General features: G+C 58.7%; 1 protein-coding gene across 4 annotated transcripts in view; it reads left to right on the top strand.

The window, feature by feature from the left end:
- The window catches only part of DPP6 (dipeptidyl peptidase like 6), an 857,378-nt gene that overhangs the window by 755,034 nt on the left and 76,042 nt on the right, over positions 1-26,302 (top strand). For all 4 annotated transcript variants that reach the window (XM_059396038.1, XM_059396041.1, XM_059396039.1 and 1 more), the window contains exons 9-10: positions 16,076-16,230; positions 18,115-18,212. In XM_059396038.1, the coding sequence (XP_059252021.1) occupies positions 16,076-16,230; positions 18,115-18,212 (253 nt within the window). The remainder of the gene's footprint in view (positions 1-16,075; positions 16,231-18,114; positions 18,213-26,302) is intronic.

The raw sequence follows: 26,302 nt of genomic DNA, 5'->3' as shown, positions 1-26,302 counted from the left end.
CGCGGATTGTCCCTTCAGCGGAAGATGGGCACCCGAGCCTGGGGACCCCCGGGTGCTGGCTTCTCCCCAAGAAGGTGTGACCTTTCCGCTCTTAAGGAAACAGATCAGTCCAGCGTGTTGTTCTTTTTCTAGGAATAAGAGCATCTGGCACTTTATTTATTTTTTAATTTCTTTTCAGTGTAACAGAATTCGTTGTTTTTGCTCCGCACCCAGTGCTCCGTGCAATCCGTGCCCTCCCCAGTACCCACCACCTGGTACCCCAACCTGCCATCCCCCGCCCCTTCAGGACCCTCAGATTGTTTTTCAGGGTTCATAGTCTCTCATGGCACTTACTTTATTAAAAGAAAACCCAAGCCCTTGTGTGGACACGAAGCGTGTGAAGTGTTAGGATCCTAAACAGATGTTCCTGGGAAAGCGCCGCCAGGAGGCTGTCACGTCACTTGCTGGAGGAGGCGGGCCTGGCCCACAGGAACCCACGGCCAGACTGCTGAAGGTTCCAGATCGACTCTTCCTCCGCTCCACTCCGCTGTTTTCTGGACTCTTACGTGTCCTGCTCAGGCCGTCTCCGTCAGGCTCTGGCCTCTCTTCCTCCCCATCACAAGGCTTCCGTCACCATCACTGTCACCGGCCAGCCCCTCCCCCTCCTGCAGGGGTGGGGACGGTGAGGAATTTGCATGAGACAAAGTCCATCCCCGGAGGAAGACATTCCAAGACTGAGTCACTCCTAGAAGATGGTGCCTGGCACAGCCCTGGCCTTTCCAGAGCGGAAGGGAAGGAGGAGATGAGGGGCACGAGACTCCGACCCTCCCCTCCCACGGCGCACATACGACAGCGCCCGGGGAGCCGGCACTCCCTCACGAACGTGCTTCCTCCCGTCCCCAGGTGTTCGGCCCTGCACGGACCCTGCTCCAGATCCCCTTTACCCCCGTTTTCCTTGCTTTAGATAAAATTTGTATTATTAGTAGAACATTTCTCTTCATTCAGAGCGGCCCTCGCGGCCAACAAAGATGCTCGCTGATCCGGACCCGCCTCCAGGAAGTTTATATAATTCAAGACGGTGTTTAATCAAGTCCTGAGGATGTGACACAGGTTAGACCATCTGGGCAGAATGACCTATTCCAATTTAAGACGACAAAACACAGAAATCAGAGAACCAAGCAGCTACTCAGCGTCTTCGTTCACGAGCTCGTTAAACCTTTTCCCAAATATCCTTCCATCAAGGTATTACCCATACGTGGTCTCCAGGCTCTTCTCCCGTTTCTGTCTTTCACCGGATCCTGCAAGATAAGACCCAGCGTAAGCTCGTCCTACTGTGGAGACTTACAAAGTCGCTAGGGGAGAGGCTGATGATTCCAATGTTTGTTGCTCTCTCCCTACTTGGTCACCTCCCTGAGGACCCAAGAAAGACAGGCAGGGGGTGTCTGGGCTTCCCCGCCCAGCTCTGATGGGCAAAGCCTTCCCTCCCCCGTGGCAGGGCATGGAGGGTAGGTGCCCACGGAGCAGGACCCTCCAGTCGGGCTCTGTGGCTCCCCCGGCGGACAGCCATTCTGCACCCCTAGGCTGTGGCTTCTCTGCCTGCCTGGGCATCTCAGAAGCCCTGGCAAGGAATTCAGGAACCCCCAAGTGGCTCTGGAACTTAGAGAGAGAGAGAGACCAGTGCTTGGCATCTCCTCCCCAAAATCCTCCACATCCCAGAAATTCTCCTTTATCCTAAAGACAAATTAAGGTTTCTGGGGACTCTTCAGGGAGCATGACGTGTCCTACCTTGATGACCACGTGCATCAAAACAAAATAAAGCCAGACACGCGACAGAAAGCAGCACGGGTGGTTATGGCCGCAGTCTGGGAATTCGGTGGAGGTGGGGGTTTTCCTAACTGCCACGGTCCGTCCAGCAGCTTCCCTAGCTCCGTGTCCTCTCCAGCGCGGGCGGGCGTGGGCTCTCTCTGGGGGCCTGGGTTTCAGGGAACCACTTTCATTTCATTATAGCATTTAACTGAGTCTGGAAAAATCATCATTAAGAGAAAGGAGAGCTGAAAAGGGAATTGAAAACCACATGAAGAGTTTGGGGATCCGGGAAAGGAAACCACCCCGGCAGCGTAACCGGCCTCCGCTGACAGCGGCCCGGCAGGGCAGGGGCCGGAAAGGGACGGATGCTTTCCGCCCTGATGTCGCCCGCAGCAGGCCTGCACCCAGACGGAGGACGTGAGCCACAGCCACGGCGGGAGCCTGGGTGTGTGTGCGGATGTGTGTGTTTGTGTGTGCATGCGTGTGTGTGAGACAGAAAGCTGGGTTCCAAGTAACTGCTTAATTAAACAGCTACTTTAACGGAAGCGTGAGGACGTTGAGTTTACTTGCGCCGAGCGTCACGGTCTCCCCGTGGCGTTGCCGGGCTCCTCGAGCGCTGCCCTTCCCGCACAGCGTGAGGGAGCCCCCCATCCGGAGGCGGCGTGGCCCGGGCTCGCCCGACTCATCCACATGCATGGGGCCCAGGGCACCGTCCAAGGCCACGGGCGACCCCCCAAAGGCAGCTCCTTGAAAATGTCCTACTTGGTGGACCACAGCTGCAGAGAGAAGCAGGGCATCTCCCCGCCCCAGGACAAACAGAAGGAGAGCCGGAGAAGCCGCAGTAGCAGCCAGCGGTTGGGATGAAAATCTGTTCCACCGTCCAGCCCGGACCAGAATCAGACCCCGAGGTCAGTCCTCCCTCCCTGGAGACAGGCAGGCCGCGCTGCCCTCTGGTGGTGGGCCTGGGCGTACTGGCCGCCGGTGCCGGAGCAGGTGCTGGGCTGTGGCTGTGCCCCAGGTGGCCGACAGCTATGGCGACAATGAGATGCTTGCGGTGCGAATCACGCAGGTCCCGCGGTGCCGATGAGTGAGGAGCCCACCAGCCTCGCGAGGTGAAGGCTCTGTTTACCTCCTGGCCCAATGGTCAGGTCTCTCTTTTAACCCCCGTTCATTCTGCTCCCGGCGCCTTGGATAAAATGTTCAGGGGCAGCAGAGAGGCGGGGGACACGGGCAGGAAGGAATAGTTTTCCGTATTTAGAACGAGGCCGTGTATTTCTGAACGCAGATCTATCAGGCATGTTATTTATGTCTCTTGCGATTTCCCAGGACCCAGATTCCTCGGGGTGCTTTATAGTGGGGGTGGAGGGAGCAGGCCCGGACACGCCGTCAGGACCCAGGGCCGTGTCGTTTAGGACCGGCCAGAGCCCCTTCCCAGGACGCGGCATTATCGTCTGCGTCTTGCCTCGCTGAGAGACGGCCGCCTGCAGTGCTGATGTCCCCATGGCGGAAGGATTCTCCAGATGCGGACGCCCAAGCCGCGGCCTGCGAGAAGCCGGGCAGAGGACACCGGCTGTCGCCCCACTCTGCACTCGGCCAGCCCGGCGGGCGGTGGAGAGCAGGGCGGGCCCGGAACACAGGCGAAGCCGGGCTCTGCCCCGTCCTGGTTTTCTGGGTCAGTGACTCAGCCCTCGAGGCTGCTGTGGAATCAAGCCTCCAGCAAGCTGTCAGCATCCTCAGGCCTCAGCCGCCTCCTCTGTAAAAAGGGGGGGGGGGGGCAGCCGCCACAGTCCCGGTGGGAAGATCTTGGCCTCTGTGGGCTGTGTGTGTCCAGTCCCAAGTCGGACAGACCACGCCAGGCTGGAGTCCCCGCCCTGCCCATCCCCCTCGGTCCGGGGGATGCCCCGGGGATACGGGCCACCCCAGCACCAAGCTGGGGTGTCGGCTGCTGTGGACACTGCCATCCTCACGGAGGGAAGAAGGACGAGCTCGGGGCCCAGGTGAGTGCAGGCCTGTGAGAGGAAGCAGAGACCGTTGTGCACGTCGGTGCCGTGGGAACGTGCGGGAAGACGCGGCCCCGCCGGTCCTCTCTGCAGGCGAGGGCACCTTCCGTCCGAGCTCCAGCGGCACGACTTAGAAGAACTCTGTCGGCCCAGAGTCCCGCAGGAAGCCCCCAGCCCCCAGGGTTTGGAGCGGGACGACAAGGCCCGCCATCTCCGTGAGAGGGGAAAAGCAGAACTCTCGCATTTGCAGCGAGGACGGGGCCTGTGAGCCCAGCCTGACCCAGCCGGGGACGGGTTCTCAAATCCCCCCGGTGAGAGCCCCCAGGTCGACTGTGCCCTTCTTGGGGAGAAGCTCCATGACAAGCACTGGTAAGTGGAAGTTCCTGCCTGCGATTATTTTATCCACACAGTGACTAACAGCGGGACCCTTCCTGTCCCTTGGCTTTAGACCACACGCGCCAGAAGGCACGAGGCGAGCACAGAGCATAGGGACGGTTGGCTAGACCGGAGGCTTCTATAAGTCGGTGGGATTTGGACGAAGGGACAGTTCCCTGGGACGGCTGCTCGTCACCATAAAAAGAAGCCAAATTTTTCTGCCAACCGCTGCACAAAATCGAACAGAAGATTCATACCACTGATCCTATAAAACAAAGCTCAAATACAATCTTTATCTTGGAAAAAGACTCCCAGAGAGGATGAGAAACGAACCATCATCCACATTTCCCTCGCAGCGCAGTCTGCCTCACGGTGCACGTGGCCTGTTCCACCGACGGGACCAGAAACCCCCGGCTCTTGGAATGCGGCAAGCCCATAGTGGCCCAGAAACGGATGCCGAGTGTCCTGTAAGGCTGGTGTCCAGGTCGAGTCAGGCTTTGGAGTCTGGTGGCCTCCTCTGTCTCTACCGCTTCGCGGGCATCTGAGTCCCCGTACGTCGGGCCCCGGGCAGCTGCCGCCGTGTCCCCATCAGTGCCCCAGGAGCAGCGGCACAGGGATGACGATCGGGAGAACAGTGCGGCCCCCCGCGGCTCCTCGCGACCCCGGTCCTGTCTTGGGCACTCAGCCGACGGAAGCTACGAGTGCACCTGGTGTCACTGTCAGAAAACACCCCGTGTTCGTAAAACCTGGAACAATCTGTGTTTCTTGACACCGAGTGAGGCCAGCCTTCCTCCCAGCTTGTGGGTCCCGGCCCGCAGCACGGGGACACGGCTGTCCTCATAGGCTTGGGACTTCGGGGACAGGGCGTCCTCATCGGTCGACGCTGCAGTCCCGTCTGTACAACACCCGGGAAGATGATACGGGAGAGGCACGGCGGCCGACAAACTGTAGGTACCGGCGACGCTAACGTCCAGCGGCTGCCGCCTCGCGGCCGTGGCTCCACGTGGGTCCTCGGTGGCCCCAGACCTTGGCTCACCATAACGATGCGAATGGACGGACGACAGGGACCCGAGCCAGTGGTGGAGTCTGATTTGCTTGGGTACCGGGTCTTGTATGAAGGGGAAGAGCCGGAACTTTCTCCAGGAGGGAGCAGCCCACCTGCCGGGAGAGGGGGGTGGAACCACAGAAAGGATCCGGTCGGCGCCGCGTGGGGAGACAGGTTAAAGGGAACCCACTCTCCTGTCTTGACCGTGTCCCGCCTCTCCCTGCCCACACCATGCTCCTCGAGGTTGAGAGGACCCCGTCGCAGGACTGTCTTCATAAACGTTGCCACCGGAACCATGACCCTGTGGCGTGTGGTGCCGTGGGCCCTGCTGGAGGGGGAAGGGGCAGCCCTGGGACCTTGAGGATCTGCAGGGACCTTTCTGCCCTTGGGTCTCCCTCCCACGTCGCACACCTTTGCCCCTTTCGTTCCATGGGTGAGGGATGTGAGGGCTTGAAGGCCTTGTCTGGGGCCGCGGGTCCGGGCCGGTGGGAGTGTACCGGTTTCTGTGACGTGCCGCGGCCACTCCGGGAGGGGGAGTCCGTAGGAGCAGGTTTGCGGGGCCTGCGCTCATTCTGGATCGCCCGTAGCTACAGACCACAGGCCGTGACCTGGTCTGCCACCAGCCCGGTGACGTCGGACGGTGTCGAAGGGGACGGACGCGTTAGTGGGGGAGGGGGTGATCGGGTGTAGGATGAGAAGCGGGAGAGAAACGGTAAATACGGGAACGCTGCTGGGCCGGGAGTGTGCGCGGGGTGGTGGGTCGTGGTCCAGCCCGGTGCTGGCTGTTGTCACCAGCTGTCAGAGGGTGACAGCGCCCCAGGGTAGGACGGCGAAGGGAAGCTTGTCTGCAGGGAGTGGCCTTCGGGGAGGTGGTCCGTGGGGTTCAGGGCTCCTGCCATAGGGCGTTCTCCAAGGACAGGCAGAGGAGCCACAGCCTGCAGAGGCGTGGGCTGAGGGTCAGACCCCCTCTCGGGCCCCGCCGTCTCCCAAGCCCCTCGCTTCTCCGTGATGGCCAGCCCGACCGAGCAGCTCTGTGGTTCTGAACAGCAGGACGTGCCAAAAGCAAGTGAGGGCAGGGGGTGGCGCACGTGCTGCTCTGGGTGGGGGTGCTGGCCGTGTGGGGGAGGGAACTGGACACCGGGCAGGGCTGCCGAGGGGCAAGAGTGTGTTTCCGGCACCTTCCGAGCCTTCCTCACACCCTGAAACGTGCTATCATAGGCCAATACACAAAGCTGCGCCCAGGCGGGGGTCCCTCTGCATCAGCCACTTCTGTGAAACCAGCAGGTGTTTCCGACCCGCGGGCATCCCCCCGGCTTGAACCCCTCAGGCCGTAGGCAGCGGGCACCGCAGCAGCTTTCAGAGGAAGGGGGGCTGGGCTGGGCTGTCACCGAATGTGGTCCCTGCCTCTCATTCCTCCTGTCTCTTTTCACGGCCCCCGTCGGGAAAGGGCTGTCCGGCTGTAGCCATGGTCAGGAGCCCCTCTGGAGGGGGTGACTGCATGTCCTTGATCTAAGGCACAGCCCGGAGCGGCTTCAGTTCGAGCTGTGATAACCATCCCGGCCCGTTCGGGGACAGGGGTGGGCGGCCCGGAACGGATGGGCCAGGCTCAGCGGGGGGCGGGCCTTGCTCTCTGCCCTCTACCCTCCTCTGCTCCTCCGTCCGCCTCCCAGCAGCAGCACGGCCCGTCCCTTCCCTGTCGCAGACTCCCGAGCCCTTTCCCCGTGGTCAGGAGGTGTCTGCATACGTCAGAAGGCAGCCTCTCGTTCTCGGGACGCTAGAACAAGAGTCTCTAATAACTTGACGTTGCTGGGCTCAGACGCTGTTCTGGGCACTGTTCCTAATTTACAGTTAATTAACCTTCCTCTTGTAAAGAAAGCAGAAGCTTGAGACCTCATTTCCTGTCTCACACGTGTTGTTTCTGATATCCGTTATTTTTAAAATATGTTTTCAATGATATTAAGAAATAATTATGCAGAATATCAGAGACTGATGAAGGGGACGAGGCTCCGTTAGGACTTCCTTGAAAATATGTATAATAAGGATCTTTCCTGCAGTGTATCGTAAGGAAATACTATTCTCATGGCACATCTTTAAAGCAAAGGACCGTGTATAATAGGAACGTCACATATAATTTCAAGGCTCTGATTTTGTATTCGTGGTGAAACATTCTCTCAGAAGAGGACAAAAGAAAGTCAGTACTTTGGAAAAAGAAAAACAAAAACCTTCATAACTGAAAACTGTGGTAGATCCCAGTCAGTGGCTGAGTCGCTGTACAGTTAAAATTCCAATTTCAGAATCTCAATCATTTTTAACTTTCTTGTGAATATGAACAGGATGACCAGCTCTGGCAAAACACCAGGAAGAAAACTGTAACTGTCCGAGGAAATTAAAAATCATTGCCGGGCTGGTAATGTATTTTTCCTGAGACACTAAACCAATCACTGTATAGATTATTGAATTAATAGCAAAGCCGGTCCGCGTAGGAGGGCAGAGCACTGTCTGCTTCTCACACGGAGCGCATCTCGGGAGCCGAACTTAAAACAGCGTTTGGCCGGTGCCTGGGGCGCCCGCGCGGCTGTCTCACGCCCTCCTGTAGGAGGCTCAGATCGGGTCCTGTTCGGTGGGTGCTCGGGGTCTGGGACCGCCGCGGCCGCAGGACACCGCAGAATATCACGATAGACGTGGGCATGTGGCGCGTTTTCCACTGGCTCACGAGTAGTGAATCGTTTAGACTTTTCCCGTTGGGTTTCCTCCGGGCGGGGGGGCGGCCGGGGCAGGAGCAGTAGGAACCGAGGTGTCCGTGTCGAGGGTTGGGGGAGCCCCTGCTGAAACAGGTGCGAGCACGTTCGCCTGCGCGGTTTGCCGGGAAGGAGGGAGCAGATCGGCGTTGCCCGGACGCGCGGTCAGAGCAAGGCTCCCGGGCACGTGCTTTCTGCGCCGGGTGCAGGAGGCGGCAGCCCACAGTGGCCTGCCTTCCGCCTGGCATCGGCCCTGCCTTCCCAGTGCTGATCCTCACCGCCTGGCGTTTATTACAAGTCGGGAGGACTTGGGGCGGGGGCTGCTGGGGCTGTTTCGTGACAGAGGAAACGTCATTTTTGCAGCCGCTTTACAAAGTGTGCTATGAATATCGCCACGACCCTCGGCCGCGGCTGGCCGGCGTGGCCCCCGCAGTCTGTCCCAGCGAGGCCGGGACACCGGCTAGGGCCCCGTACGGGAGCTGCTCTTCAGCCGTTCAATCTCCAGGACCCACGAGGGTGATCCGTAAGAAGGGTCCCTTGACCTCGAAGCTGTTGTGTGACCAGATGCCCGGGCTCTCCAGGCACAAGGCCAGAGGGTCAGTCTGGTCCTAGGCGCATGTCCTGCTTACCTTTCTTCTGCCCCCTCGTTGGGCTCTACTGTCCTGTGACGCTGGACTGGACGTTAGGCGGCACCGATAGGGCCCAGACACCGGGTACTCACGGGCCTCAGCTGCTGTAACTCTTACGACAACGACCCCAAGAGGTAGATGCCGTTATCTTCCTGTTCACAGATAAGGAAATGGGCCACACAGCTGGCAAGTGGCGGGGCAGACTTTGGATCTCCCAAGCCCAGCTCCAGAGTCGGTCCTCCTGAGCACTGCACACCCGGCCTCTGCGGGGCGGCACGCTGTTCCCCTCCTCGGCCCCTCTCCAGGACGCCTTCCAGGACGGTCCTTGTCACCGTCCCCGGCCACTCTGTGACATGGGATTTGGCCCAGGTGCTACTCGTGAGTGATTAGGAAAGAACAAAAGAGAGTGGGCTGTGCCCGGGTCGACACCACCCTTCCCCATCGACCTCTTCTCCCTCCGGGGACCAGACAGGGCCTCCGACCTGACCTGCGCTCTGGGTGTGAAGGTCACGGCCTGGCAGGGATCAGCAGAATGTCTGCCCTGCCCGAGGCCCCGCCTCCACCCCCTGCCCCAGACCTGCACTCACCCTCCTGTCTCCCGACCCCTCCCTGCCTTCGGGTCTCGCATAAACATATCCAAGGTCACTTTGGAATAAAAGCAAAGTCTTACAGGGGCCGCCGTGGAGGACAGAGGAGGGCATTTTTGTTCAAGCTTTTTCTTCCAGATGCGCCGTGAGGCTCTCGCCTCTCCCGGGGTCAGACCTTCCCGCCAGAAACCCGTTGTCTCCTCCATCATCCAGAGCACGCGTCACGGCGCCTGGCCAGCTGGGGGGCAGTGGGGCCGCTGGGATGGGAAATCCTGGACACGGAATGTGGGTCCCGGCTCTGCTCACTCACAGCGGGAAGTTTCGGGCCGAGGAGCCTCGTGAAGGAAGCCCCCACTCTGCAGGGAGGGCGGCAGGCAGAGCAGGCCCTCCAGCAGCCCCTGGGTCCGCCGCCGAGCAGGCCCTCCAGCAGCCCCTGGGTCCGCGTCCTGAGTGTGCACCGCGCTCCCCTTGGCACCCCACTCCCGCCGGCAGCGCCCCGGGCCCAGGCTCACTTTCAGGCTGTGGTAAATGCACACAGTTTTCTAGTAGACGCGGCCACGGCAAAGCCCCACTTGGGGTCGGTGGTTCCTCTTTCGAGACTCGGGACGCAATGTGGCATTGGGTCTGGAGACCTGCCTTCCGGAACCTGCTCCAAGGAAGCTGCGCGGACATCCAGTCAAAGCGCCAAGCAGTCACGGTGGCGCCACGTCAGCACATCCACGAGTCCGTGGTCACGCTTGGTTCTATTGGAGCCGAAGACGTTGCTCGTCACGGGACGTTTAAGCATTTGTCGCGTGTGTCATATGCTCTTGTGAATGGAGTACAGGTCAGGTGTTCAGACATGTGGAGCATTTCAAACTGAATTAAAAGGGGATTCCTGCCTTGTAGTTCTGTAAGAAGGGGCACTCACATTCAGAAAGGGGCTGATGCTCTCGCTTCACTGTCGAGGGAAGGGGGCCCAGAGGCAGAGTCCAGCTCCCCCTGGTAGCATGTGGACCCTAGAAGTAGCAGGTGGGAGCCAGGCATTCTCCTGGGCGACAGTATTTTTCTGTAGATTTTTCTCCCACTGCCTCTTCTTTCTCTGCTGGGGCAGCAGAGGCCCCAGTGTGGCAGGGCCTGAGCCATGAGCTCCTGCAGCCCTTGTAAGCCACGCCGGCCTCAGCCGGGACTCCAGGTCTTGGTGCTCTTCTCCACAGAACGCAAGAACGCATGCCCTCCAGCTCCGCGCTCACCTAACTTTGCCTGTGTTTGATGATCACTCGATGATCTCCGATGAGGACCCTCTCGTACTTTAAATACCTCCTTCACATGGCACGATCACGTGGCGGGGCGGAGGGGTTGAGCTTTCTCTGCTGCCAAAATAAGGCAGGCTCCTTTCCAGGAGGGCCTGTCCCTTTGGACCAGCACGAGGAGCAACCCCAGGGCCAGGCCATTGCCCCCAAACAGAGGCTCCATGTTGCTGCTGCCTTCTGCCGCCCGAGCCTGATGCAACCCGCCTCCTAGTGGGGTCTGCAGCCTTTCCCCCACTTGTCTGACTCCGTTGAGGCCCACGCAAGAGCCACCTCCCGCGTAGATAAGCTGGAATTCAGGCTGACAGCGTCGTCTGGCTCGAGGAAGTGTTGAATGAGTGGTCGTCCCGGTGCGGACGGCCACGACCGTGGCTGAGTGCCGGTCCTGGCTGAGGTCGTGGGGAGAGAGCTTGGTGGTAAACACCCCGTGTCCAGGGGGCGGGCAGACCCGGGCTTTGTCCTGTGGGTGACTAAGTCTACGAACGTTTCAGACGTGAGGCTGCGGGAGGACTGAGTGGTGTGTAAAGTACTTGCAACCACATCTGGCACACAACCTCACTACATGAGTATTTGTTGGACACGGGAGGACGTTCTGACGTCTGACCGGGGTGCGGGAGGGTCCCGTGACAGCAAGTCCCCGGCATATAGCAGCATCAGAACTGGGGGTGAGGAGGGAGGGGCGTGGGACTCGACCCAGCACACACCGAGTCAGGCCCGCACACTCGTGTGCACGCCCGGGAAGCAGGGGCACCTGCTGTTCAGGTGAGGCCGAGGGTGCAGCACCCCTGCCGGGCCGGTCTGACCCAGAAATCCCGCCCACTGAGTTTCAGGGAAGAATTCGGCCGCCTTGGAGCCCCTCGCTCGGGAGGGCTCTTCCTACAGACATGGAGGTGGGCGTTGGGGACCCGTGGGGGCAGAGCCGGGCATAACCTCGCCCAAGCTTCCGGCAGCCCCGAAACACAGTGCCGCCCCCGGACGGCTTTACACCACAGAACTGTGTGATCTCCACTCCATAGGCTGGACGTCTGGAATCAAGGTGTCCCGGGGCCCTTCTCCCTCCGAGACTCCACACAGAATCCCGCCCGTTCTCTCCCGGCTCCTGCTGGCCGGCAGCCCTCGGCGTCCCTTGCCGTGTCGACACGTCGCCCCGCCTCAGCCTTTCCCTTCGCAGGACATCATCTCCATCTGTGTCGGGGGCTCTTTTCCTGTCCTCCCAAGGACCCCAGTCAGATGGGCCTGGAGCCCACCCTCCTCCAGGATGACCTCGTGTAAAGGACACCTGCAGTGACCTTGTTTCCAAACAAGGTCACACTCCCAGGTACCAGGGATCAGGACGCAGCATCTCCCTTCAACCCACCACACAGCTTGAAGGGGAACCTATGATTCTCCTGTATCCCCTGCGGAGAGCCGGGAAGCGTGTGTCACGCGCACGGAGGACGCCAACAGTTCCAAAGTACAATGCTTGTTTGATGGGACACAGCCTATTTGTCAAACTGGTCATTCTGTATTTTTAAAGATTTTTCTATTTGAGAGGGAGAGAGAGAAGGAGCAGGGGAGGGGTGGAGGGAGAGGAAGTGAGACTTTTTTTTTTTTTTAAGATTTTACTTATTCATTTGAGAGAGAGAGCGTGAGAGCTGAGAAGGTCAGAGGGAGAAGCAGACTCCCTATGGAGCTGGGAGCCCGAGCGGGACTCGATCCCGGGACTCCAAGATCGTGACCCGAGCCGAAGACAGTTGCCCAACCAACGGAGCCACCCAGATGCCCAGGGAGTGAGACTCTTCCAGCAGACTCCCCGCTGAGCACGGAGCCCCGTGGGGTGGAAGCAGGGGGCTCGATCCCAGGACCTGAGATCATGACCTGAGCCAGAACGCTTAACTACGCACCACCCAGGAACCTAAAGTTGGTCATTCTTAACCAGAATGTGCACCAAACCCACCCCTGGAACTTTCGCAGAAAAGACACCTGTGCCTGCCCCACCCCCACCCCTGCCCGACCCCAGCCTTGACCCCAGGAAACACAGACTGTTCTGCCCCGAATGGAGCCTGAGTCTGCACTGAAGATGGCGCACCGCTCCCACGAGCTTTCCTGTGGACAGCCCTGGTGATGCCAGGCCCCCGCCGAGGGGCCACGCGGGGTCCCCTCTCCTGCCGCAGCTGCCAGCCGCTCGGGGACGCGGGAGAAGTCCTCTCCTTTGCTGGACCGGCCTGTCTCACCTGGAGCCCAGAGAGAGCGTGTCCTTCCGGATAAACCCTAACGTTGATTGTCGTGAGTCAGTGACATTCACACAGCGGAGTCGGCTTCCTTAACGAGGCGGTGACAAGACGTGAGGGACGTCGGCCCAGATCCCACTGCGAGCCTCGGCGTGTGGATCGAGCCTTCTGCCCTCTGATGGGGGATGGTCGGGACTTGTTGATGGCTCCAAATGTATTTTTCTTGTTTGATTCTATAATGGTCCCTGCACAGGACAGGCCAGGAGAAGGCAACGTCCAGAGTCCGGTTTCGCAAGTGACTCGTACGTGCTCGGAGGGGCAAGCTCCTGTCCTGCTGCAGGACGAGGGCTCCCGCAGTTAATCCAGCTGGAGGGATCCTTGTGTTTTTTCCCTCTGCAGAACTCTGTCCCGAAGCTGCTTTCGGTTCATGGGGTGTAAGCCAACTGCCTCATTAGGCCGGAGATCCTGAAGAAAAGGTTTGCAGAATAGGGACATTCGTAATTAACCAAAAATGCCCGCATGCCGTCCGCCTGGTCCTTCTCCCCTTAGTTCCTGTACCTCATTCTCTCTTTACTGAGAAACTAACCCAGAAAACGAAAACTGCCAAAGAGCAGTATGTTAAGGGGCATTCAGGGAAAGTAGGCTGTGGGCCCTGGTCCCGTGGGGCCCCGCCCCGTGTCGTCCGTTGTCTCACCACGGGAGGGAATGGGAAGGAGCTAACGCTGGCCGACAACACAGCCCGGCGCCTGCCCCCCTGCACTGTGGGGTCTCTGAGCTCCCTCCCCCCAGCACAGGCTGAAGGCTGAAGTGATCCTTTTTTTGGCATCCAGATTCTCTGCACAGTGCCTCGAGCTCCGTGGCAGGGCGCTGGCCCTGCTGATGGCGGGGACAGAAGCAGATGACTCTCTCTCTCCCCAGAGTCAGGCCAGGCCTTCCCCTCATATCCATTCTGTCTCCTGAGGGCGAGTCTGATGCAGGATGCACACAAGGAGGGAGGCAGGGAGGGAAGCGGCTTCCTCGGGGGCCTGGCCCCCACCCCGTGCTCCCACACCGGGGCCTGACATGGGCGTGGTGCCAGCCCTCCCCTTCTAGGGGATTTTTTGTTTTCGTCAAAACCTTCTTTATTTACAAAGGCTGGAGACTCCTGAGCCGGCCGGGAGTCCCCGTGGGCAGAAACTGCTGATCTCGGGCAGACGCTGCGCCCTGCCGGAGCCCCTTCAGATCCACTCCTGCTCTGGGCTTCCCCTCGAGGTGATCGGCCCCTCCCCACAGCCCTGCAGCAGCTGAGCGATTGGGCAGAATCACCCACAAACCGCATTGCTCACGCCGCCTGCTTTCTCCAGCGGACCGTCTGCGGGGTCTGCTACTCGCGGGGTCCGGTGGTCCCTGTGCCCGCGGTCCAGTGGTCCCTGTGCCCGCCCTTCTGAACCAGCTCATCCCAGACTCGCACCTGAAAGTCACTTTGCCAGCTGCTGGAGACACTGGAAGCTTCCAGACTCCGGAGAGGCGGCCTTCTTCCTTTCTGTTGTTGTTCCAACCTCAGGAGACCTTCGGGCTCCCGTGGGCTCTGGAGAACTCCGGAGCCCTTTCGGGGGCTGCCCCGAGATGGCAGGACACGAGAGGTGGGGCTGTTTGGGGCGGCGGCCGTGCCTTCAGGGGACAGAGGCTAGAACCGAGGACTCAGGCCCATCAGCTATTGTCCACTGAGTCCCGCTTTCCAGCCTGGGGTGCATTCAGGGGACGGGAGTGCTGGGTGTTGGGTGAGACTCAGCCCCCCGGTGAGCAGCCCAGGAGCAAGCCTGCCTTCCTTGAGTGGGGTCCCCACCGGGGCCGCCGGCGGCCTGGAGGAGCACCTGCAAGGCAGGGAGGAGCTGTTTGCTGTTTGCTGGGAGGACGGTGCGGACGTGGGCTCCTTCCCCGAGAGACCGGGCCGGCGAGCCCAGGCTGGAGGAAGGGCTGCGCCCTTGGGACCAGGACCAAGGCTTTGCGGCCTGCCCACTTGCAGGCCTGGGCTTGGCACTAAACATCTCCAAGGCTGGTGGCAGCAGGGTCCCCAGGACATGGCCATGAGCCCCACCGTCCACCCTGTGGCCATCTGACGCCCACTGTGGAGGCGGTACCACTCCGTCATCGTCCCCGCGTGGTCTCTCCTGCGGCCAGCTGGCCTGGCCTGTGTCCTTGCCTGTGTCCCCACGTACCGTGTTGTCCCTTAGGTCACGTGCACTTAGTTCACCATGATTTCGGGGCCCTGCACTGCCTGTCACCACGGGCACACGGAGTCAGGGTCTGGGACACACCCGAGAGCGACCGGTTCAGTGTGAGTCATGTTACGTGATCCTATAATTGTGTTGACTGTGACTTTAAGATTTTATTTATTTATTTGACAGAGATCACAAGCAGGCAGAGAGGCAGGCAGAGAGAGAGGAGGGGAAGCAGGCTCCCTGCTGAGCAGAGAGCCCGATGCGGGACTCGATCCCAGGACCCTGAGATCATGACCTGAGCCGGAGGCAGCGGCTTAACCCACTGAGCCACCCAGCCGCCCTTGACTGTGACTTTAAAAGCAGATCTGGAGGGAAGTCCATGACAATGTCTACAGACCGTACAAAGACAGTCCCTGCACCTAGGAGCAGGGGTTTGGGGCCCCCAGACTCGGTACACCTGGGGAGGCGAGAGTGCCCTGGAACCATTCTTTCTGGAGTAGACAACAGATCCCACAAAGCTCAGCCGCAGCGAAGACTCATTAGCCCTGACGCTTGGCTGCGATGACACAACATAGCAGGGGGAACCGTGACCATGGTCCCGTGTACTTCCGCCCCATTTCTGCCACAGCCGGGGAAGGCTGTCCACAATCGGGGGGGTGCGCTGACCTCTGAGCTCACTCCCCTTCCTCACGGCTGTTCCCGAGGGAGCGCGTGTGTGGACGTGGGTCCCTGGCGTCCCCGGCGAGCCGACACGGGGTTTTCTGGCTCCAGGACATCATCCCTTCTCCCTGGACAGCCCGCGGGGCCCTGCCGCTGTGTGGATTGACTTCCTGTGGTTCCGCTTCCTTAAAGCATCTTAAAATAATAACTCATGGTGGTGCAGTGATCATTCGATTAAGAAAGCACATGTTGGGCTGACAGGGTTCAAATTTGGGCAAAATAGAAACAACGTTTTACAGCTCACAAGCTTCTATTCAGGGGGACCTCAATTCATCGGGCTTCGCCATGCTGGGGCTTGTGGTCAGCCGCGGGGACTCCTTGAGCCCCGCGGAGGGAAGGCGTGTCCAGGCGCCGGGCAGACCGCTCACACACTGCGGAAGGTCCGTGTCCCTGGGGGGGACGCGTGATGGGCTGGCCACCCCGGACGGGCGCACCCAGCCCTGTTTCACACCCCACGTGTTGTCTGTCTACATGACTCTGCTCTCTTTTCCCCTAGAGGAGATTCTGAAGACGCACATCGCGCACTGGTGGTCTCCAGATGGCACGAGGCTCGCCTACGCCACCATCAACGACTCCCGCGTGCCCGTCATGGAGCTCCCAACCTACACCGGCTCCGTGTACCCCACAGTGAAGTCCTACCACTACCCCAAGGTAGGCCAGCCGAAAAGTACAGCGGGCACCTGGCCCGTCTGTCCGCAGTGCCGATTTGGGGCTGTCTGGGCACACATCTTACAAGCAGTGCTGTCGACGGACGCAAAATGCATCATTTCCCCTTACGTGCATTAAATTCCCGTCTTTGCAGAGTTGAATCTGTTGGCAGGTGAGTTTAGAATAAATTCACCACCGTGAGTCATTGGTCTAAGCTTCATTGGAACCAAAAATAAACACATCACCTCTACCTGGGATTCCCTGGCAGCAGCAGCTCCCACGGCCTGCTCCGGGGGCCCCTGCCCGCAAATCTCTAGTTAGAATTTGGCTTCCAGAAGGTCAGACGGATCACTGTCTGCCCTGGTCCCCTGGTCTGGGCTGGGCTGTTTTGTGCTTGGTCCTGTTAGGACCTGGAATCTCTGCTTCCCAGGCCGAGTCGTTGGCCCAGAGAACCAGCTGAAGAGCGAGGGTGCGGTGGGGGTGTTTGTGGGGGGTACAACATCTTTCTGAACCTTGCTGTTAGTGGGTCACAGCGTCCCAGCACGAAGGCAGGACCTGATGCCGAATCTCTGCAGCCCACCCAGCTGGAGGTCTGACGGAGGACATGGTGCCCGCTTGCCCCCTGGCTTCACTAGACCACGCCAGGCCCGGGGGCCAGGTGGATGCGAGCCCTTCACTGCCTCTGCCCACCTGGTGCCAGGCGCTCATGTCCCGCCTCAGGCTGCCTCGGAAGGAGCCCTCGAGCCTCCCCCAGCGAGCCCCGGCTCCTGAGCCGCCGGAAGTCTCCGAGAGCTGGTGCGGCCGGCAGACAGGACGCGCCAGCCCCCGTCTGCAGCGGGACAAGGGAGGCTGAGAGGCGCACGGGCCCCGGCCAGGAAAGGAAACACGAGCTCCGTAACAGTGGGCATCTGCTTCTCACAGTCCTGGAGACTCAGAGTCCGAGGTCAGGGTGCCAGTAGCGGGGTTCTGGGGAGGACTCTTTCTGGCCTGCAGACCCTGCCTGCTCTCTGTGTTCTCACACAGCTGAGAGCGAGGGAGCTTCAGTGCCTCTGTCTCCACATGCGGCCACGGACCCCATCCTGGGGCTCCACCCTTGCGATCTCACCGACCCTGATCGCCTCCCCAAGGCCTCGCCTCCAGACACCATCACACGGGGGGTCAGGGCTGCGACAAAGGAGTTTTGAATTTGGGGGACGCGGTCACTCAGTCCACAGCACCTGCTAACACTGAGCCTTTTTTCCGGCCCTTTGAGTGGTGTGGCCAGTACCCAGGGACGTCCCAGGCTGGAGGAGCGGGCCTCCTCTGCCGGCATGGCCGTTGTCTGCCATGGTCCCGTGCTGGGAGGATCTACGATGTCAACACACCGCACGGGTTTGCCTGTGGACAGATTCTGTCACTCGTCTCAGCCAGGCGAGGAATGCCGCCTCTCCCCCTTCCCACGGGCGCTGGGGCACGTGGGGGGAGCAGTGACGCAGAGTGGGACGCACCCGGCTGCCTCTCCGGGGACTTCCGTGCCCCACCTCGCCCCGCTGGGCCACAGCCGACATCCGTCAGCTCCACCATGTGCCTCTCCCGTCAGCACAGCACCTCTTGGTGTGGCCTCTGGGGATTTCTCTCCTCCTCGGCGGGTCCTTTCCCTCCCACGCTGAGAATCAGGAGGCACTAGGAGGCATGCGGAGGGGGAGGGTCCCTGGGGCCGTTACATCGCTGGCCCCGTTATCTCTTGCCCTTTTAAGGTTCCGTGCGCGAGCGATCTGCTCTCAGCCCGGTCACTCCGGTGTGTGGAGCCCCAGAGTCCTCCCTGGGCATTTCCCAGGGAGGATTTCGCAGCAAGAAGACGCCACCCCCAGGAGAACTTACTCACATCTCCTCCCCTTTTCTTCCCAGGCCGGATGCGAAAACCCCAGCATTTCCCTCCACGTCATCGGCTTGAACGGGCCGACGCACGATCTGGAGATGATGCCGCCCGACGACCCGCGGATGAGGTCTGCTTCCTTTCCTCTGATACGTTACCTGAAAACGAGATGAATGTGCATTTCCGGGGTCTCTCCTGACTTAGTTACCACTAATTTAAACGTCCGAGGGGAAGGTCACCCTTTCTAACCCTTTCGTGACTACTTCATGGTCCAGTTCGCTACAAAGGAGTCTCCTTCCAACCAGCCCTGCTATTTCTAACCCCAGGAGGCAGCGGAACAGATGGGCACAGGTGGCCGTCCTGTCACCGCTGACGTCTGGTTTGGGTAGATTTTTTTAAATCACAACAGTGGAGTAGGATCTTATCTAAGTCAAGTGGTCTCGGAAACCCGTTTCATCCTGGTCCCGAGTCTGAACTGCCTGGCGACCAAGGACACTTCCCGAGCCCGCGTGTGTCGTCATTCGAGCTCTCTGTGGGGGGAGGGGCATTGAGGAGACACTGAAAACACAGGAGCCCACTGTGGGCACCAGGACCCCCTCCGTGAGATCTCCGTAAGTCTAAGACGGGCCCAGGGACGCCAACAGTGAGGCATTCCGAGACCCAGCAGACCCCGCCCGGGTTTGGGCATAACTCCAGCTAAGCCTTTAGTGTTCAGTTCCAGAACTCCACACTGTGAGAGCTTCTGGAAGCTTCTAGAAGGGCAGGAGCCATGGCCCCATCCACTCTGGGCCCTGCCCGGGGCCGGGAGCTTGGGCCCATGGCACTGCTGGGCCTCTGGGAACGGTGTGGTTCTCTCCCCCCATGACTTCCTGAGTGGAACCCGCCTGCCTGCATCTCGCAAGCCCGGGCCTTGAGGTTCTTGCAACCCTCCCTGCTCCGTGGAGAGTGGAGCGCGGGGGTCCTCGGGCGGACAGACCAAGCACAGGAGTCTGTGCTCCTCGCTGTCTGTCTCCCCGCCCGGGATGGGCCTCCTCTGCGTCCAAGGGTTGCCGTGGCCCCAGAGACTAATGAGTCTGGCCCCCGAGAGCTGGTCCTCGGGGTCCCAGGGCCTCCCGCGTGTGCCGGCCAGCAGGGAAGGGGGAGGTGTTGGATCAATTCGGTCGTGAAAGCTTTCCCGGGGGTAGAAGAAAAGCTCAGGTTATTGCTTTGTCTTCTCTCCGGAAGATCCAGTACCTCATTGTTCCCTGCTCAGTGCTCATCCCTGCCAGGCCTCCCGGGGCCGGGTCCAGCAAACTCACAGAATTAATATGGAAAGTCACCTGGAAAATCGAAGCCATCTGTTTGAGTTAATTGAAAATCTCATTTAGTCAATTTGGTGATGCTGTTTCCGCAGGCTTGATTAGCTCCAAGGACAATGAAGAATTAGCCTCAGTCAGGGCTGGAGGTTCGGGTGCTGGTTTCGGGTTTTCTGCACTGATTTCATAGGTGAAGTGCGACGGTTCCTCACGTGCCGTGTAGGCCTGTCACGTGGGACAGTCGCGCTTTCTCGCGCGCTCTCTGTTGCACAGCCCCGAGATCGTCTGCAAAGGGAGCCCAGGTAGATCAGGAACCACAAGATGAACGGAAACGCGTGTTTATGGAGCGTGACTCGGCCGGCTGCGCACGGCGGGGAGCAAAGTGCAGGTGTCTGATACGGGGATGGAGGCTGTGGGGGCGCAGACCGAACAGGTCGCTGCCAGCAGCTGAGTCACCACGGGCGTGTGCGGGCCGGCCAGAAGCGTACGGTGGGCACGCTCGTCTGCAGGAAGATGGCGTGGAGGTTTTGGGGAGGAAGGAGACCTGCATCAGGCCCCCAACGATCACGGGGCAGGGGGAGAGACACAGCAAAGAAATATATCATATTTTAAAAATTAAGTGCCACAAAATAGCGATCAATTCTTTGAAAACTTTTGCTGAAGGATGGAGCAGTCCCTTCCGGGGAGGAGGGTCAGTAGGTGGGCGGTTTGGAGGCACAGCCCCGATCCGGGATGTTCTAGGATCCAGTGTTAACGAGGAGTGGGTGGGCACAGGGCTGGGGTCCCAGCACCGTCCCACTGTGTGTTATGAATTAATTTGTAAAAATGTGGCCCCAGACCCATTTCCGTTCTTCCCTCCTTCCAAACTGGGCTTCCAGATGTGCTGGCAGGTTTTCACACTTGGTGCTCCCCCTGCCCATCTCCCTGGGCACAAGGTCGTGGGCTACACGCTGACAGGACGGTGGCCAAGGGGGGTGGCCCCTAAAGGCTCCCGCCGGCTCTGTCGTTGCTCCGAGCACCCCACCCCCGCACGCAGACAGCGAGGAGTGCGGAGGCTAAGGAAGCTGTCTGAACCCACACCGACTGTGAAAAGGGGCGCTGGGCCTCACACTGGGCAGGCCAGACGGCCCCACCTCCCTGGACAGCCTCCAGAGAGCTGCGGAGAATTCCGGAAGGCCAGTGGCCACTTTCAGCCGGTTAGGAGCCGTCGGGAGGAAGAAACCAAAGCCTTCATCTGTCAGCTGTCCCGTGGGTTGCTGGCTTGCTAACCAGCCTCTCCGAGGGTCCTCAGACACAGCGAGGATTGGGTCTGGGCCTCCGGATCTTTCCACGTGGCAAGTACTCACTGGCCACAGCTTTGTGCCACGGATTGTGTGGGCCCTTGGATGGCCTCTCCCATATGGTGGCCCACGGTGCAAAAAGACAGCGCGTGGTCCGTGGCCGAAATAAAGCGTGGTGGGAGCCACAGTGACAGGTGCCGGGACGCCCACCTCACGGAGCGGCCCTCGGACGCAGGACCACCTGACCCAAACAGGAGGCTTCTGTGGACGGTAACGGGGAATAGCAGCCCCACAGAGACGGGGCGAGGGGAAGGGCCGGGCCGAGGGGAGAGTGAGCTTCTCCAGGAGTGTGAACGCAAGCTGTCCCGGGGCTGGACAAGCCTCCGTGGGGTCAGACGCACAGCCTGTCCTGAGGTCTGTTCAAGGTCCCCCAGAAGCCCAGCCGCACTGATAACACCAGCACACTTGTGTCCTGCTGGTTTCCTCCGGCCTCTCCAGCGCCGCTGAGCGGGGAGCTGAACTAAGACGTAGCAGATACCGGGCAGGGTCGTTTTGAAGATGTGCGGCACCGCGCCGATGACGTGTTTTTATTCCCCAAATATCCCGTCCACACGCAGGAGAGCTGCCGGCCTGGCACCTTCCTGACCGCACACGCGGGGAGGAGCGGGTTCTGGGTCCCTGACCGCGCCCCCACTTCTTCCCTTCCCTGGCCTGTAAACGGCCCCAGGCCTCTCGCTCTCACTGTATCTTCTTCCACTTCAACTCGTCCCTTCGCGTCTCCAAGAGCAAGGACCGTGAGCTGCGTAAGTCACTGGCGGCCACCGTCAGTCGGCGCAAGGCCGCACTCGTTCTGTTTCTTCTTGTCCGTGGTCCCTACGTCCTTCCTCCCCACCACGTGGGCACCTGTTTCTATTCTGGGGCAGTTTTTGGTTTCTTATTTACTGAAATCAACGGTCCAAGTGCATTCTTTTCTTTAAATTGTTTTTCTTCGTTATTGTTTTAAACTTAATTCCAGCCCGGCTGCCGTCCGGCGCCGGCTCCCGGGTCCAACATAGAGACTCATCAGGCCTGTGCAGGGCTCAGGGCTCAGGGCTCAGGGCTCGGTGCTCAGCTTCGTAAGCGCGCCTCTCGCCGCCTCCGCCTGCTTCCCCCGCCCCCTCCCACCTCCCCTCGGCGACTGTCAGTGTGTTCTCTCCAGTGAAAGGTCTGGGTTTTTTTGTCTCCTCTTTTCTTTGTCCATTAGTTTTGTTTCTTAAACTCCACACACACGTGAAATCGTATGACATTTGTCTTTCTCGGACTTACTTTGCTCAGCATGATACCCTCTAGCTCCGTCTGTGTTGTTGGAAAGGACAAGATTTCATTCTTTCTGTGCTTGAGTGATATTCCCCTATATTTATATACACACACCACATCTTCTTTCTCCACTCCTCCGCCGATGGACACTTGGGCTGCTTCCGTATCTTGGCTGCTGTAAACACAGGGATGCTTGGCTCTTGTATTTTCTGGGTAAATGACCAGTAGTGCAATTGCAGGGTCATGGGGTAGCTCTATTTTTAATTTATTGAGGAACCTCCATGCTGTCTTCCAGAGTGGCTGCACCAGCTTGCGTTCCACCAATGGTGTAGGAGGGTTCCCCTTTCTCCACATCCTCGCCAACACTTGTTTCCTGTGTTTTAATTGGAGCCATTCTGACTGGTGTGAGGGGGCATCTCCCTGTGGATTTGATTTGCATTTCCCTGATGCCGAGTGATGTGGAGCATTTTTTCATACATCTGTTGGCCAGGTGGATGTCTTCTTTGGAGAAATGTCTGTTCATGTCTCCTGCTCATATTTGGACTGAATTCTTTGGGTTTTTTGGAGGATGAGTGTTATTAGTGCTTTATACATTTGGGATTCCAGCCCTTTACCGCAGTGGTCATTCGCAAATATCTCCTCCCGTTCCCTAGGTTGACTTTAGTTTTGTTGATTATTTCCTTTGCTGTGCAAAATCTTTTTATTTTGATGTGGTCCGAATAGTTGATTTTTGCATTTGTTTCCCTTGCCGCAGGAGATAGATCTAGAAAGATGTTGGCAGGGTTGATGTGAGAGAAGTTACTACAGGCACCTAGTTCAATCTACTTGACCCCTCTCTCCCCATTAATATTGGTAAAGTCTGTGTTGTCGCCTGTATGTGTGCACACTCATCTTGTGTAAGTGGCGTTGTGATGTACGTAGATCCAGGTGTATAAACTGGTGTGTGTGTGTATGTGTGTGTGTGTGTGTGTGTGTGTGTAGACCTGTTTCCTTTTTCACTCAGCTGTGTGTAAAGCCGTAGCACGCACATTGCTCTCTGCCTTCGAACTGCGCCCACGGTCTAGATTGCTGCAGTTCCTGGGAGCTCACATCCTCGTGCCCTCCTCCCGCCAGCGGCCTCTGCCTTATCCACCACCCATGATCAGGAAATGGGATCTTCTTTCTGCTCCTTCTGTACAAAATAGGGACTCGCTGGGAGATTGGTACAGTGGATCCAGTACAAGTCTTCACGAAGAAATAAGAGGGGGATAGAGGTCATCAGAGCAATGGAAGCATCACACAAACACTGGGTCCCAATTACTAATGGCCTCAGCCTCAGCCCCATCAGCAACTACACTGCCACCACCTTATCTCAACCACCATTACCTACAGCGTCACCACCATCACCACCATCACCACCGTCACCATCATCAGCACCATCACCACCGTCACCACCCCATCAACAACCACCTTCATCACCCCCATCAACAACCACCACCACTGCCATCATCACCATCATCACCACCACTACCATCACACCACAATCACCATTACCATCACCAACCATCACCAACCACCACTGCCATCACTGCCACCACCATCATCACCACCATGGCCACCACCACGGCCATCACAGCCCCATCACCAACCACAAGCACTACCACCAGCACCAGCACCATTACCAGCCGTCACCACCACCCCCATCACTGCCATCACCAGCACCATCACCACCAGCCCCGTCATTACCATCCCCGGCATCACCACCATCACTGTAACCTTCACATCCTACCGCCTCCATCACTTGCCTTTGGGTCTCCTAGTCAGTGAATCCCTTCATGTTCAAAGCAGGCAACCTGCTGAGTAAGGACTCCACAAGCCCTAAGATCTCCCCTCTCTCCCTTCCTTCTCCCTCACCCTGACCGTTGGCCCAGCGTTACGGCCGACCCCTAGATGGAAGGGGAAGTTATCACAGTCTGTTACTCCAGTGAAAGGGAAGTTATGGAAATACACATCAAACAGTAATTTGTCTGACAGTCACATCATTTTTACCTTCTGCAAAACGCAGTCGCCTGCGGATGTGTGCATACAGTTACAAGGCGGCTCTGAGGGCGAGCAGGTGCCCCTCATCACAGCGACACTGTTTCAGCGACACTGAACATTGTCTCAATGTGCTCGGCAGTGCCTATCCAAGAACGTCATTTTTTAAAAATTTCTTTCTCAAATATTTTTTTTGCTCTGGCTTTATTCAGGGGATGAACGTTGCTGAGAAGACGCCAGAGTCGATTGCAGGCTTCGTTTCAGTAGATAAACAGACCTTTTGTCCCCTGGTCCTTTATTGCCACACGACTGTCAGAACCTTCGCCCGAATTTGGAGCACCGAGAAGGGACGCGGCACGCTAAGCCCTGTGAGAGAGACAAGGCCTTGTTAATATTTTATGGCAAGCAAATGGACTGATGAAAAATTCATATACTGCTTACCAGGAAGAGTCCGAGTATTTGGATTCGAAGGCACCTTTGGCTGGAGATTCACGGGAACATTGTAATGTTTTCTCAGCAAACGTGTGCTTTCCAGCACTCACTCGGCACAGGTCTCCTCACAGCAGGGCCGTCCCTTCCCGGCCCTGAAACGAGGGGTGTCTGTCTCCCCACACACGGGGTTGGGAGCGTCCCCCGTCCCACGAGGGTTTGGCTCCCTGTGTCACCAGCCCCTGGAAGCGTGTCTACACAGCGCGCAGCCCTCCCTGAGTGTTCTCTGGGAGAACACATGCTATTCATTGGCCGACGAAGTACTTTAGAATAAAGAGGAAATGGGTAACATTTCTTCCAGGAATCTTTTGCTTCCTACTGATATTTTGGTATCGCGTTCCTTTTAAAATACAATTTCTACAATTCTTAAAATACGATCATCTGTTTTCTGGGATTATCAGAATATTTTCGCATCTCCCTTCATCTGCACATTGGATGAATCCTGCGTCGTCCGCAGCCCTGCCCCTCCTCGCTGCCGTAAATCATTCTGCTTTAGTCCTGTCTTCTCCCTCCTTGTACTGCAGCCAGCCTATCTGCCCGCCGTGACGTTTATTCCACCAGAGAACACCTAGTAAGGGCAGAGATGGATGTGGTGACCCATGGCTAAGTGGCCCTTGGAGCTGTTGTCACCAGCGTGTTGCGGGGCTCACTGAGATCGTGGTTCCTAAGCTAGAGCGCCGCGAGGACCATCCGGGCCTCGTTTGGTCAGGCGCTGCTCGGCCCCACGCACGGAGCGTTGGGTTCAGTGGGTCTGGAGTGGGCCTAAGAATCTGCATTTCCAACTTTCCCAGGCGCTGCTGGTCGGGGGACCACACTTGCATGATCAGGCATGGGGACAGAGACCAGCTCTGCCACTGTCTTTGTCCCCTGGGACGGAGGCTTTAACTGACCCTGTGTCGTCATTACTGTGTGCTGGTGGCCCTGCAGGGGAGAGGCCGACCTCCCTGAGCATGGTAGCTGCGGGGGGCATGTTCTGCAACCCCGACCGGGGGCACACGGGACCGTGGACCTGGGCTTCCCCGTATCTGTCCGCTCTTCCTTCCCAGCTGCGGTGCGATGGGCACAGTGGGCACAGCAATGACGTCTGCCCGCCAGAGGCTTCAGCTGCTCCCACGCAAACAGGCCCGTGGAGAGCCATGGTCACGGGGGCTCAAGGCTCTCCGTAGCCGCATCTGTTAGAGTTAGTCCGTCTGTTGATGCTGTCATAGCTGCCCCCATCATTCCTCTTCTTGCCCTCCCTGCTGGGGGCACCGACGGCCCCTACGGTGTGGCCAGCTCTGACTACTGGTGACTTCCCACTCGAAGTCCCTCTAGGTTCTCCTCGGTCACTGCCTCCCCATGGCCCCTCGAGAGACAGGGTGCTTCAAGCTGTAAGAATTACATAGATTTCTCCTCTAGGTACCCAAGCCTGGGTCCTGCGTCAGGACTAGTAAGGGGCATGGCCTTGCTCGTTGCCCCAAGGGGTTCCCAGCCTGGTGAACGGTCCAGGAGAATTGTCACTGCCTGATGATTTGAGGGACGATGGTGCAGATCGCCGGTGCCGGGAGCGTTTCGAGGAAGGAGGGCTGACTGTGACCTCACGGAGAATGCTGCGGGGTCCGGAGAGCCTCGTCCCGCCCGTTTTCAGCATCTGTAGCTAGGACCAGAGAGGCCCATCGTCTGTTCTCATCACTTGGATGTGTAGTTACACCTTCACTGACGAGGCTAGGTAATTAATTCACGGAGTGTCTGCTGCTGATTTGGCCTCTCTTGTCCGCTTTTCTTATCGTGTCAACTCATTTCTTCAGGAGCCCAAAAGGAAAATCTCATTCTTGCAAACTCAGTGTGGCCAGGAGCCCCTCCCC

This window comes from Mustela nigripes, chromosome 4, assembly GCF_022355385.1.
Source record: "Mustela nigripes isolate SB6536 chromosome 4, MUSNIG.SB6536, whole genome shotgun sequence".
In the NCBI taxonomy this organism is placed as follows: domain Eukaryota; kingdom Metazoa; phylum Chordata; class Mammalia; order Carnivora; family Mustelidae; genus Mustela; species Mustela nigripes.
The sequence above is the reverse complement of the archived record's forward strand: the minus strand, read 5'-3'. Positions and strand labels throughout refer to the sequence as shown.